The sequence below is a fragment of the Rhinolophus sinicus genome, chromosome 3 (genome assembly GCF_057876585.1).
Source record: "Rhinolophus sinicus isolate RSI-liver-muscle chromosome 3, RSI-T2T, whole genome shotgun sequence".
NCBI lineage: Eukaryota > Metazoa > Chordata > Mammalia > Chiroptera > Rhinolophidae > Rhinolophus > Rhinolophus sinicus.
Window position 1 is genome coordinate 62,015,834 of NC_142503.1, and position 14,286 is coordinate 62,030,119.

Genomic DNA, 14,286 nt, shown 5'->3' on the forward strand with positions numbered 1-14,286 from the left:
TTTTCTCTCCCCACGAATGTGGAAAATACGCATGTGGATGTACAATTTAAACAGTACTCAAGGAGGGCTGTACTCTGTTTCTCAGTCTGTACTGCGTAGTCTGACAACAGCGTTAAGTGGTCATTATAGGATGGCGTCCTCTTTAAGATGTTCCATACTTTAAAGTAATGTAACCATCAATTTTTGATGTACAAAGTAAAGAGGAAGGCGGAAAGAAAAAGGGTGATTTGTGACCTTAAACATATCCAAAGGCACTTGGCTATTTCCGGATCTGATATGATATAAAAGCACAGCATGAGTTAGCTGGAGTTTGAGAAAGTATTTAAAAATATATAGATCCAATTTTATTTAAATAATTCTCTAAACTCCACGCTGACCAAATGTTGCAATTATATTTTTGTCATCAAGAATAAAAGGAGCAATTTACCTATTTGTGTGTGTGTGTGTAAGTTTGAAATGGCACAGACTTCATTCTAAGTTCTAAAACGTAGTCTAACAACTGCAACTTCTTAAAACAAATTTGATTTTTTAAGACAAGTGACCAGAAAGAAAGAAGGATACAGATAGAAATTATTTAAAAATTAGGATAAAGAACTAAACAGAACCATAGCCTACCTAGTAGGTGGATCACACTTATGTAAAAAAAATAATTTTACATATGTGTAAAATACATGCTTTTACAAAAGCGTGTGCATACATATACATATAAAATCATGTGACAAAAAATTCAGGTAGAATACTATGTTTGGTCAAACCAGAAATGTGAAAAACAGAAAAAAAATATCTTAATGTGTTAATCATGAAAATCTTACCCTCAGTAACTTGAATCCATGTGACAATGAAGAGAAAGAATTCAAACAGCTGACACTATCATCAGCAGCAAATGACAGCATCTCATTTGATATTTGATATCAAGCACTAGATCAATATTTGTGGGATCAATGCAATTTTAATGGTTTTCTTTCAAAACTGCATGAAAGCCAAATTGTGACACTCTGTGCTAGGGTTATTTTTAGAGTTGGTTATTCCAGCGGATGATATTAAGTAATTTGCTGAGGCAAAGCAAAAGTAAACACACACACACACACACACACACACACACACCAAAAAAGCCCCCCAAACCAAACTAACCATCAATATTTCTTCAGTTGATAAATCCTGATTATCTAAGTACCAAGAGAAGGTATGAACATTTATTGGAAAATAACCATTTATTTAATTATGATTAAAAAAAACCCCAAGCCTTTGGAAAATTATTGGGAGGTATATGAAGATGAACTGGATCAGAGATACCTTTCTCAGACACAATGGGATTAAGTGGCAGTTGAGCCAAAAGCAGTGAAAATTATAAAAAGAGAAAACCTAGGCCTTTCAGCTATAGGGTCAATCCCTTCATGTGTGGAATTCAGTGGGAAATAACAGAGTTTTCTGTGTCCCAGGCAGAGTAGAAAACTGAGAGCTTTATTTGAAACTCATAGCCAGGTTCCCACAAAGGTCAAATAGAGAAAAAAAGGTAATTAGGCACACATATTGTCTATTCCTTTCAAGAGTTTATACCTTAAAAAATAAAATGCAAGTTAATAACTCAGAGGCACATGGGTCCTTAACTTATAAACTTTTAACCAGTATTCTAGGATTCTACTCTTTGTTTTTCAGTTTTTACTGCATAGACAGAAGTATTAACTCATTTGCTTACCAACTCATTTTGTTTGATAAAAATGCAAAACTTTGTTTTTTACAGATTCAATTTTGAGGAGGTTTCACCTAGAGGAATCCAAGATCTTCAATCCAAACAACAGTTTCAGGGGAGATAGATGATGGGGGTGGCCCAACAGGGCGTCTAACAAAGTGAACATTTCAGAAAAAGGTGAGATGTGATTGTGGATAGTGTTCCCTATAAGCAGATGATTAAGTTTTTAGGCTAAAAGGGAAGGAAAATCTTTCATTTGTAATATAACTTAAAAAACTTGGGAGAAATTGGTTTCTTATTCACTTGAAATATAGGAAGTTTCTGATACCTGAGCTAAGACCTCTCTTCCTTCTTCAAGATAGAGAATAAAATACTTCAAAATTATGCAATTCTTAAACTTTTTCTCTCATTGTGTTTTTCTAAAGTTTTTCTTGAAAACTGATAAACTGTTAATATATTACAAACAGATCACTTCAAATAAAAGGCATTGCATTATATGCCTTTAAATGAAATTCATACTAAATCCTGTACAGTATAATTAAATCATGCACCTAGTGTATTCCTTAACAGCCTAGGTAAAGTCCTATTTTCCAGGATTTTAATAACTCCATAACAAAGTCACTCTCTGCGTGTATCTGTATGCTCCATTGTATTTCAAGTCTGGCAGATTGCCTACAAACTAAAGACACCAAGTTTAAATCCTTTTTTCTTTAAAGAAATAAAGCCACTTTACACACAAATACACATTATATACAGACAATTTACAGATGAACTTGAGGCATTAAAATATTTATTACAATGCCTTGTAGAATTTGAACATGAAAAATTTATTTAAAATAAATTTACAAACAATCCTGGTGACCACCATACATTGAGTACCTACTATGTTACAGGCACTGAAATGACATATACATACTGTGTATGTCCTCTATTTCTGAGGGATTGGGCATATGTACCCCATGGGTGAATATGTATATGTATAGGGTACACATACACACACATATATACATATATACATATTTTTTGATTAGGTATTTAGAAAAACCCTGAGTTATTTCAGAGAAATAAATGAGCTTCATATTCAATTGTAGTTAATTCAGACTACATTTTGGCTAATCATAATATGATGAATATTTTTCCTCATAGCATGAAGGACAGTACTTAGAATTTAACAGTTCAATGTTCCAAAAATGCTGCTCTTCTTAAGCCACTTTGAAGTAGTGCTAGTGAGTTTAAGATCCAGATCTACATGTTAATCTCTAGGTTTGCCTTCAAACAGAATTCAGTTACAAAGAACTTGGAAAGATTTTGAATCTATTCAGGAGAGGAAAACTCTTTAATTTTCTGAGGAGTAAAAACTCCCCAAGAAACTTCATATAGCTTCTTAGATTTTGCTTAGCATACGTGATAAAACATTGATTGTTGCAGTTTGGTGACCCATGAAATTTGAGGGTTAGTTTTCTCTTCAGACCAGAGCATATAATTATGCAAATAAAGAGCTGTCACTGATCTAGTGAAATACTCACAAACACATGCACTCTGAAATTGGACAGAAAAGTGAAATTGGTTGGTGATGTGATGGTGCTATGGTTTGTTTTCCTGCCAAGTTTCTATCCAAGTTCATTATTCAAATTGTAAACTTTAAAAAGAGACATATCATTCTTAGGGTGTTGGTTGCCTTTTCATTTCAGATTCTTTGTATTGGTACTGCAGGCTGGTAACAAAGTACAGTTCAACATTATTTTACCTATGACAGTCTCCCATATTACCCGATGTAATAGCCATGGAAGAAAAAGCTGAATGATCTGGAAAGATGCAGGGCCTCTCTAGATTTCTTTCTAGAAACATGTTTCATGTCTGTTTCAAATAGAACTCAACTCCAACAATACAAAATTATAATGAAAGGTTTTTGATAAATCTCAAAGGACTGGGAAAAGTTGTCTGGAAGGCCTCATGGATTAAGTCAAATTTCCATTTTCAAGCTTTTTACATTCAAGGGGAAAATACTGGTCACTGTGTGATAGCCACTTAATGGTCAAACTTTGAGGATGATTTTCTCCTACCTAGCAATTAAAGACCACTATATAATATTTGGTGACTTTACCTTTATGGTTCATTTACAATTAGCACTCCTCTAAAACCTTTGTGCTAAGAATGAACAAGAGTTCTTCAATCTAACCATGCTCTTTGGCATCGAGGTCTCCCAGTTCCAAAGTTACCATCACACAGGCTGTTGCATAATTTCAGATGTCATGGAGAGCCCCACTGATGAAATCTGAGAAGGCTCATGTCAGACCGCTGACTGCTAAAGACATCACTACATGAAAGATCAGTGGTGTGAAACTTTAAAAACATCGATCCAAATGAATCAATTAAATCAACATTCATCCCTCCTAAGTGTGAGGTTTAAAACTATCATTGTTACTTCTTCTTCTTTTTTAACCCTACATAGATTTCAAGATAAACGCTGGAATGCTTTGATGGTTACTTCTATTCTCGGATCTCCGTTAATCGACTTTGTGCTATTTCGCTCTTTTCAACGTCTTCCACTTGGTGTACCTTCTTTACTTTTAGTACAGTGCATGACAGTTGCAATGCTTCAAATCCAAAACCGCCTGACAAAGCTGACGCGTTAGGTAGGGTAGCTTTAAGCTCTGTGAAGTGTTGATTAAAAACCCTTTCCCAGACTCAAACTGATCTTTTTGGAGATTAATAGAATATTAGATAAAAGGAAGACGAACAATTCAAGAGACTCCCACTCAGTCACTCTATACAAGGAAGGAAGGAAGGAAAGGATTCAATTTTTGAAAGGGAGTACCTCCTGGAGTCTTTTATTTTATATTATTACAGCCCCTAATAAGTAATCATAAAATAACCACCGGTATTATCCTCCCTTTTTTTGGCCACCCATATTTCAAAGATGATAATGTTTCACATTTAAAGACTTTTTTTTTTTTTCTTCAGAGGCATAGGGAAAGTTTTTGAGAAAAAAATTTCAACTTTCTGTAATAGTAATCTTTGTTAAATGAATCAGTATTACAGATGCCAAAATGAACATGTCAGTTTAGAGTTACAAACTATGATAATGACAGGAGACACACATGTGTTTGGATTGGAATTCCAGATAATCCAGAGAAACATGAAAAAACTCTAACTTATTAGCACTGATAATATAGTTAACATAATTTGTCACCCACACTCTCTCAAAGGAGTTATAGGTTTTAAATAAGGAAAAGCTGTAAAATAAATTTTCAGATTAGATGTGGTAATACAACAGGGACTTATATAGGGATTTGGGAACAATTTACTCCTTTTGGAGAACACATTTGTTTACTGTACACTAAAATATATTTTTATAAAATGATAGTTTAACAACAGGTTCAAATTTCCTTGTAGCTAAGAAGATATTTTAGATATTAAGAAGAAATATATTAAAAAATGTTAGCTTTGTGAAAGATCCAAGCCAAACAGTGACTCAACTACAGTTAGGATATTACCTTACAGTAACAATAATAGTAATAATAAGCAACTATAAGGTTTAAAATATTGATGAATGCTATCCCATCATTCTTTTTACTTTTCTGCTTTTGTTAAACCCTATACACAAATAAATGAACTTTGGAGCAAGAATAAGACATCACTACTTGTTGAGAAAATTGTTTTTATTTTAAAACGGTAAACAGAAATATATAATATATAGGAAACTCCTGTGCTTTACTTTTTAAAATTTTTTGGTATAAACAATAATGCAATCTAGGTTGAAGCATGAGGCAGAAACTTGAGAAAAGAACAATTATTACAAGCGGATTCCTTCCCCCTTCAAATATCCATAAAAACTTTTAATGGTTAGGTACTTTAGAGAGCTCCAAAGCCAGTATCTGGCTTTTAAGTTTAAACAGGACTATTTTAAATCTTAGATTTATCAACAACTCCTTGTTTCCCATTCCATTTCCTCTAAGAACCGAGTATACAATTAAAACAAAACAAACCACATTCTAACTTTAAACCTCTACTCATTGAAAAACCTGTCCGAAGAGACCAAAACAGGGAGAAGATCAGAGCAGAAATATTAACAATTGTCACCTCCAAGCAGGCGGGCTACTTACTACCAACTGATTGTTGTTACTGCAGGAAAATTGAGGTGAATAGTATTATTACAGTTATACCAACAGACCCATAATCAACAGGTTAAAAAATCCTACATTACAAGGAACCTTATCAGTTATCAGTTGGAGGTCTGGGATGGTTTGCCTAGCTCTCTCCGGGTGGCTACAGCTCAGATCCACAAGTAGAAATTACATTTACACAACTTAAGTTTGCAAATAGCTGTCTATAGTAGTTAAATAAGGCCCAACAACCCAGTAGTTTTAAAGTATTAAAGGCAATCAAACAGTGATTTACTCTAGTTAAAAGTAAAGGTTTTTAAAAAGAGAGGTGAGAAAATCGAAGAGAAGGAATAGGAGTGATTTTATTTATAAGCTGAGCATATTCACTTTGTTCTAATTCAGCCGCAGAAGCTTCACAAATTTAGCATTGCACAAGTGCTGATTTTTAAAAATGCAACAAAATTAGTTTCCTGTGAACATTTCATATACTGAAAATACCACAATTTATAATACTTTGAAAAATGTATTCAATCCACATCAATTCTCAAATCCTCTCAGTGGAAGGTATCATTCTTTTATACAGTTCACCATTACTTCTAAAATATAAGACTGCAGACCAACGGGCTTGACATTGGTGGGGTTACACATTTTACGCTATCCAGGAGCTGGATAACACGACATTTTGATTTTTCCTCCTATGTTGTTTCTGCTAAAATAATGTAAAAAGATATGCATATATGACTACTGAAAAAGGATCACTTTATTTTGCCATCATTAAATCTATAAAAACTAATTAATGGACTTATATACCAGAGATACTATCAGCTTTAAAATTTGCTGAAATCGCTTCATAATATAAAAACATTTTATCCATGAGGTGGTTATTTTAAGTTATTTTTTCTGAGGAGTCATACAGTTCTTAGTCATTTTGGGTACATTTTTATGATGGCCTCAAATAAGGCAGGCATATTGTTGCATACACTTTTAAAAAGGTTGCATATTAAATTCAGATCCTTATCTATTAGAAACAGAATCTTCACTAGGTAATTAAATTCTTCAAGTAATTAAAAATCGATGTTAAGATTTAGTATTTGAATGTAAAAGTCTTAACTTATTTTACCTCTCCTATTTCACAGTGTTGGCCAGATCTCGGCTGGATTAAAATACTTAACTGTTGCAACTGTAGGGCAAAACCCTACAGAGGAAGTGTACTATTAAAAAATATATCATTGGATTGAGAGGAGAAAATCTTTCACACCAGGTCTTTCCCTTCCTGTTGGAGCAGAAAACTAAAAGAATCATTTTAGTCCCACTTAGCCTTTCAGAAGGAAAAGGCTCAAGAGTACACAGGTTCATTTTCCTGATGACAATAAAAAAATTCTATCCCTAAAAGGGTCTAACTCCATGAAAGCTCAGATAGCTTATTCTAGTTAGAATTAACAACAACAAACTTTCTCTACATTAAGATTTAAAAAGCAAAACTTAAGTACACTATCTAAATTACTATTCCACTCAATATACATTATATATTTAAAAAGTCAGTTCTAATGATAAAGTTGTAAATTTCATTGAAAAGGGGGCCTTGCTCATCACGTTTTGGTTCAAACAACCTCTTATGAAATTAGAGACTTGTGTAAAAATCTCATTCACTGGCAAGGATTTTCAGCGATAATGTGGATTTGGTACTTTATAGATTTATGCAAAATTTTTCGTCTGGTCTCGAAATGAAAATAGATCGTTAGGGAGAGAACAATTTGCGCTCCCAAAACTACATAGTATATCATGGCATTCAAATTCTGAATTTAAATTTGGCTTTTCTGGGTGTGAGGGGGAAAACTTCCTTTAAAAAAAAAAAAAAAAGAGGAGAGGCATAAGACGCCCGAAGAGAAAAAAACTACTTAAAAAAGACAAGTTTGAATAAAAGTTTACTTCTGTTCGGAGAGGAAAAAAAAAGGACATGATTAAGGGGGGCCGGGGATGGGGGGGAGCAGCGGCTGCGCTGCAGCGGGCGGTAGGACCGCGCAGACGCCGCTCGCCCCGCAGCGCCGGCGAGGCTCCGTCAGGGCAATTAGAGACGCGGCGGCCGCGCGGAGCAGGGCGCTGTCAGCCTTAATCTGCGCGCTGACGGGCAGCGCGAAGCCCGAGCTCAGCCCGCAGGAAGCACGACCAGTGAACCCATATTGCTTTGACAGTTGCACTCATCTAGAAATAATGCAAAACGCTATTTAGATGTATATATCACGACCCTGTGCTCTAGGAAGAAAACAATCTAATGAGGGGCTGGGAGTCTGCTCGCCGACAACAAGCAGTTAGGAGCCGGGTGGATGCATGCTCGAGTGTGGGTCCTGGGCGTCTCCTCCCCCGTCTCGCTCGCTCGCTCGCCCGCCTCTTACAGCTCTTCGTGCTTGATTCGGTGCGAGCGCCGCGTCACAGCCGGCTTGAGGGAACTGGTCTTGGCCTCAGAAGCTTCGGTAAAGAATTTGAAAATAGATGGGAAGCTCTTCCAGGAAGTGAGCTCGTGACGGTCGGTGCCTGCAAAAAACACAGATTCGGTTACGAGGGGGCTCCGCTGCGGGCCCGCGCAGGTGGGGCGGCCACCGCAAGGCCGAGCCCAGCCAGGCGCAGGCCGCCCGTCCTCCGCCCCCGGAGTCCAGCCCCCCGCGCGGACCCCTCGCGGGAGCACAGCCCTTCCACACCACACCTGGACCCGCCGGTCCCCTTCGCCCCGGGGCTCAGAGGAATGCTGACATCCGCCAAATCCGCGAATCCGCAGGCAGCGCCCGGGGACCTCCGCCGCCTAGGACCTCAGCCCCATCACGCCGGCGCGAGGACGCGGCACGGACTTCTCCGCGGGTCGCCCGGGGCGCGGCCAGGCGGCCCTCGGGGCCTCAGCCCCTCAGGGCCAATCGAGGCGCGCGGCGGGAAGGGCCACTCCCTCTGCCGCTTCGAAACCACCCACTTCCCCAGCACCGCGCGCGCGCGGGCGCGCGCGCGAGGATTGGTTTCCCCTGTGCGCGGAATCGGGCTTCTGAATCCCCCCACAGCACCCACGTTTCTTTGCTTCCCAAGAGAAAATAAAAAAGACAACATATCGGATATTTCTTGTCTCTCCCGAAATCATGCTTCGACATGATTGCCTCAGCGAGGTCACTGCGACCAAATTTTACGCGACGCTTAAGGAAGGACCAGATGCAAAAGAGACTTTGCCTAGGAGTGTCCTAGGCTACATTTTTACAGATTTTAAGGGGCAGTTTTTGAAAAGCTAAAAGCAAAGGTTTCAAAGCAGTGACTACCAAAAAACAAACAAACAAACAAAAAAAAAAAACAAAAAAAAAACACCCAGGCCTCCTATATTGTCTGGAGGAATTCAACTTAGAAAATGCAGGTTTAGTTGTCAATTTACCGGATTATTTTACTGCAGCTTCTATGGTTTCAGTTTAATACTAATGTACAGTATTTGTCAAGTAAAATCTACCTTCAGTTTAACAGGCAAAAAATAACCCTGATGTAGACATAACAGATGGGGACATTAATCTGTTTTTGACTCTGCGATAGCTTATATCATTTTACCAGTAGGTTCATAACTGAACAATTTTTAATTAATAAAAATAATAATTACTAAGGCTCTCCTATAGAAATAATAAGTGAGTAGCTTTGAGACACGTGAAATCTCTTCCTAGATCACTCAATTATGCAGAGAGATACTGCCTGGAAGTCTCCAGATTTAGGGCCTCTGTCTGATACTTTAACATTGTTAATGATAATTCTTTAGTCTGTAATAGTAGGTCATTGCTATGGTTACTCTACAATGGTGCAACACTTTGCTTTCCCCTTCAGCTATTCGCTGAGACCTGGTAACCACATTTGTTGCCTAGCAACAGTTTTGTGACAGTATCACAATCTGGGAGTAACAACAATAAGGATGCTATGGCTGCAGTCGACCAGAGAGCAGAAAGCTACAATCTGTGCATATGACTTAACTGTGGGAGCTGGCCTTACTAGAGAACCCTTCTCTTCATAGGTGCCCTCACGAGGATGCTTCTGTCCTCTTCTCCTCTGCAGATAGGTCTTATAAATCTACACTTTGAATTAAGATCCAGTATTGAAATCAAATCCTTGAGAAATATCTCCCAATACTACTGTATTTAGACTAAAAAATGAGGTCATTTCTCTATTTGCTTACTCATTTTGGGCAAAATTCAATGTTAATCAATGGGATAGAGAGATGAGTATAGGTGTACCCTGGCAAATCCTAACATGACTGACGATTTTGACAAGCCTTAATATAATTCTTGGGGGAAAAAATTATACATATGCCTGTTTGAAGCAATAGATGTGTAAATTTTCAAGTTCTTTAAAATTATGTAATATCCAGATATTTATTATTATAATCTTCACTGACTTATTCATATGACACTCTTTAAGAATTCTTTTTGAAGTTGGAGGTATTTATATTCTCCAGACCCAAGTGAGCAGTTCTACAAATGCTCAGACACATCAACTTTAAATAATATTTTGTGGGTGTATCTAGAGGGGGGCACAGTTTCTGGATAGGTTTATGAAATGCCTGTCACTATATCTATAGTGCCTGCAAATCTACTTTCATTTCAACAATAACTACTAATTGCACTTATAATGACAAAATGATTTAAAATCAATTGTATTTCTTCTTTTTGAAAGACTATTCTCAGATGCATACTGCCTGGCAATCCCAAAACACAATAAGAAAAAAAAAAGGTGTTAATTGTCTCTTTTCCTTCTCATTTCCTATGTTTCCAGGCTCATTTGGCATTTCTTCCATAGTGATCACACTTACACTTACTAGTGTTTCCAAGACTATAATCAATTTGTATGCTTTCTCAGGGAACTCTTCTCATAATTCTTCCCACCCCTTGAAAACCAATTCAATCTATGAATCTAGAGGGACCTACGGAGTCAGTGGTCTGAAGCAATTTTAACTCCTTTATTTTTTCTTTTCTGGTGACAATCTTTCTGAAGGATGAACAAATTTCCCTGGTGATAAAATCACTACAAAGGCTTTTTAGTTTTCGCTTATGATGACTCTCTGCTTGATTAGTTCTGGGCTGAAAAGACCAAAGTCCCTGAGATAACTAAGTATCTGCTCTGTCTCTCAACATTTACCCCTGCAGTTTAAGAGTATAAATAAGGAGAATGTGTGCTCTGTTAGAGGAAGGAAAATTGCTGGGAGTAAAGGTAATGAGCAAGGTGCGTTAGAGGCTGAATTACAGAGCCCGGGGTTGGGGAGGGAGAATTCTCCCTAAACTGAGGAGTGGTAACATGAATATTTAATAGAAAAACGGCTTTCTTTCCTAAATTTTTGAAAGTAGATTTTTAATATTTTTAAAATAGCACTTAGAATTTAGGTAATTGCATATCCATCTGGGGCTGCATATACACATTTCAAGAACATGTTTGGAGACCATTTTAAAAAATTCAGGCCCAAAGTTCAATTAAATATTTACAAATTAATATGAATATTTACCCATAGCAATGCTTACAGAATGGAAACTTTTGAGAGCAGCTTTCTAGTACTTAAACACACGTAACAATTTACAGGAAATTATTCCATCAGGACAGAAATACTAGGCCATTACATTAGCTATTCATAAAAGGATAGGAAAGGTGAAAGTTTAGGCCAATCAAAATAGCAGACATTTATTAATTAGCTGCAATGATGTGTAGGTGACATGGAAACGAATCCATTTAGCACTAGCCGTGCTATTAGAAAGAGACAGACATGGTTTGATAGTCAGGGCCTGGCCTTTCCTCTACCACAGCGTCACCCTATCAACAGCTCCTCTTTTACGGAGGATGAACTTCTTTTCACTTTTCAAACCCCTTTTGCCTAATACAGAGAGGTTCGCACAATGTACGGAATAAAGGGGTTTCTTATATTAAATACCTGCCATGTTCCCAGGGAATGGTTATGGTATCCTTTTGGATTGGAAGGTTTGTTTTTACTTGGGGCATATTCAGTCTCGTCATCCATAAAATCAATTCAGTATCAAAATAAAATGTATAGGATCTCAGTGCTTCATTACAAAAACATGCCTTTGCTCAGTCTCTATCAGTGGCTCTTAAGGGGCATGGCAGTGGCCTCTGCGGCATTCTGGAAATGTGTAGGGATATTTTTGGTGGTCAAGATGATTGGAAGGAGCTATTGGCATTTAGTGGGAGAAGACCTGGGATGGCAGACATCCTGCAGTTTGCAGGGCAGTACAGCATGATGAATTCTGCATTTCACATGGTTTTTAAACGTCCTACCAGGTATTCATGTAGCTGAAAAACCTATTTATAATTAGATGGGCTTAGAATATAGATCTGCTTAAGAAACAATTGCAAAGTATTTTGGGCATGATCCAACTACCATATAAATCAAAGGGATTTTGTACTTTTTGTTCAGAATATTACCAAGAGTGGCTTACCACATGAGAAAATCTCATCACTGATGGCATCACTGCCCACAGGACTTGAATTGCCAATAACACCTGCACCAGCCAGCACTTGTAGCTGTCAGATTCATGGTGATTCTATGCACTGGACCAACTATCTGACTACTATATTATGCCTTCTCCTGTAGATTTTCCTGAACACTTTAAATATTGATATGCATATTATTTATTCATTATGAGTTGCTGTTCTTTTATTCCTTCTATCTGTTAACTATTTACAATATGTTACAATAATTTACCAATTTTATAAATAGGTGGGTTATGTTATCTCCAGAATTTCAGGATAGTAAAAGCACTGTGTAATATTTGTTGTAATAGGAGGTATTTAGATGCTCAAGGGTCAGCTTGAATACAAATGAATAGTCAATTCTTTTTTCATTACATTAGAGATTAATTTTCCCTATAATTTGAATGCTTCTCTACCTACCACTTTTATGCTTATAGAGAGTAGAAAAGGCTTTTATTTCACTTAATGTTTCTTCCAAAAATACTGTTTGTCAATGACATCATTCATTGTGAAATAACCAGAAGGCAGGGGACAGGGGAGTCTTCCAATTAAAATACTACATTGGATATTTATCCTTTATCACTTGTTTTAAAAAATGAACTGGAGCAAATTTCAAAGCAGTAAAGATAACAAAAAATGGTCAAAAGGATTAAAAATTTTAAGTATGAAGGATGAGACTATAAATCACACGAGGAAGATCAAATTGCTGTACATTTAAGAAAAAGTGCTTGCAATGGAAGTGAGAAAGAAGGAGGCTACAGTTATGTAACAGCATTTAGAAATTAAACAAAAATGGTTGGAAATAGCTCTCAGAGTGGAATGCTCAAAGAATAAAAGAGAAGAAAACATTGCTGTATCTTCTATCTTGTTTATTCCCCTAGCTTCTTCCTGTGATGACTTCAATCCAAGTGTTTTTTTTTTCTTTCTTTTTTTCTTTTTTTAAGGAGGGCGCAGCTCACTGGCCCATGCAGGGATCCAACCAGTAACCTTGGTGTTATCAGCACCACGCTCTAACCACCTGAGCTGACCGGCCGCCCCAATCCAAGTGTTTCTTACACGTCTGCCTTGTCCACACTCTTCTTCATTTGATTCTTAATACTTGGATTTTTTTTGGGTGGGGGTGGCAAAAACTATGCCAAAACATACTACTGAGTTAACAGCCAAAATCCTGATGTTTACTTTGGCAGATGTAGACTACTCTGAAGCTGTACTGAATTTTATGCAGTAGATGTCTTAAAAAGTTATATAATATGTAAATATAATTTCTGTAAATACAATTATTTTTAAAGGAAGAAGTAGATTACTTATTTCTTCAATGAATCTTTTAATAAAAAATGAAGAATTCTTTGGGAAAGCAAATAATCATTCTTCAAATGATATTACACACACATACAAATTAGACTTGCTAGAGGTGAGGATTACTAGTAGTATAATATGATAGTCTGAGCAAGTTCTCACCAAAGAGATAATTTAGAAGAATTCCTTGGTCAGGCATTCACTATTCTAATTATTAGAATAGTCACCTTATTTTATACATGGTCCTAGACCAAAAGGTCATAGAATAATTTCTATAATCTATGCATAATTTACATTTTAGGGTCTGCTTTAGAATAGGGAATGTAACTGTTTACAAAGTCACCTGTAAATATGAAACATCATTTTTATATCTTTGTTTCAGGGGGGAAAAACAAGCATGTGCTCCTAACTTCTCACTGACATCCCCACGTCCCCTCACAACAAAAGAATTTGTTTTTAAAGCAAAAGGTAATGAATACATTTTATAAGTTTCCTATGGTAAAGGGTAAAAGAAAAAAAAACTTAGAAAGATATGAAATATTAATATTAACAAGATAATATGTCTCTGATACTTTCAAAATGACAAGGCTTGATTTTAAAAATTGATCTTTAACAAGAAAAAGAAATATGGGCAATTAGGAAGTAATGAAGACCCTGTCAATATAGCTATGTTGATAATAACAGGTAAGGGAATTCTTGAGAAAATCTAATATA

General features: G+C 36.7%; 1 protein-coding gene and 1 long non-coding RNA gene across 6 annotated transcripts in view; one reads left to right on the forward strand and one right to left on the reverse strand.

The window, feature by feature from the left end:
* LOC109434639 (uncharacterized) overlaps positions 1–14,286 on the forward strand; it is a 46,248-nt gene that overhangs the window by 6,147 nt on the left and 25,815 nt on the right. The window contains exons 2-3 of one of the 2 annotated variants that reach the window (XR_012494991.2): positions 1,742–1,867; positions 4,143–4,970. This is a non-coding gene — a long non-coding RNA (uncharacterized LOC109434639). Of the gene's footprint in view, positions 1–1,741; positions 1,868–4,142; positions 4,971–14,286 lie in introns of those variants that run through there. The other variant, XR_002135845.3, reaches the window with a different exon arrangement.
* Positions 5,335–14,286, reverse strand: part of ARB2A (ARB2 cotranscriptional regulator A) — a 400,181-nt gene continuing 391,229 nt past the window's right edge. For 3 of the 4 annotated variants that reach the window (XM_019711772.3, XM_088796628.1, XM_088796624.1), the window contains one exon: positions 5,335–8,328. In XM_019711772.3, coding sequence (XP_019567331.1) covers positions 8,186–8,328 — 143 coding nt within the window. In that variant the 3' untranslated portion in view covers positions 5,335–8,185. The remainder of the gene's footprint in view (positions 8,329–14,286) is intronic. The other variant, XM_088796625.1, reaches the window with a different exon arrangement.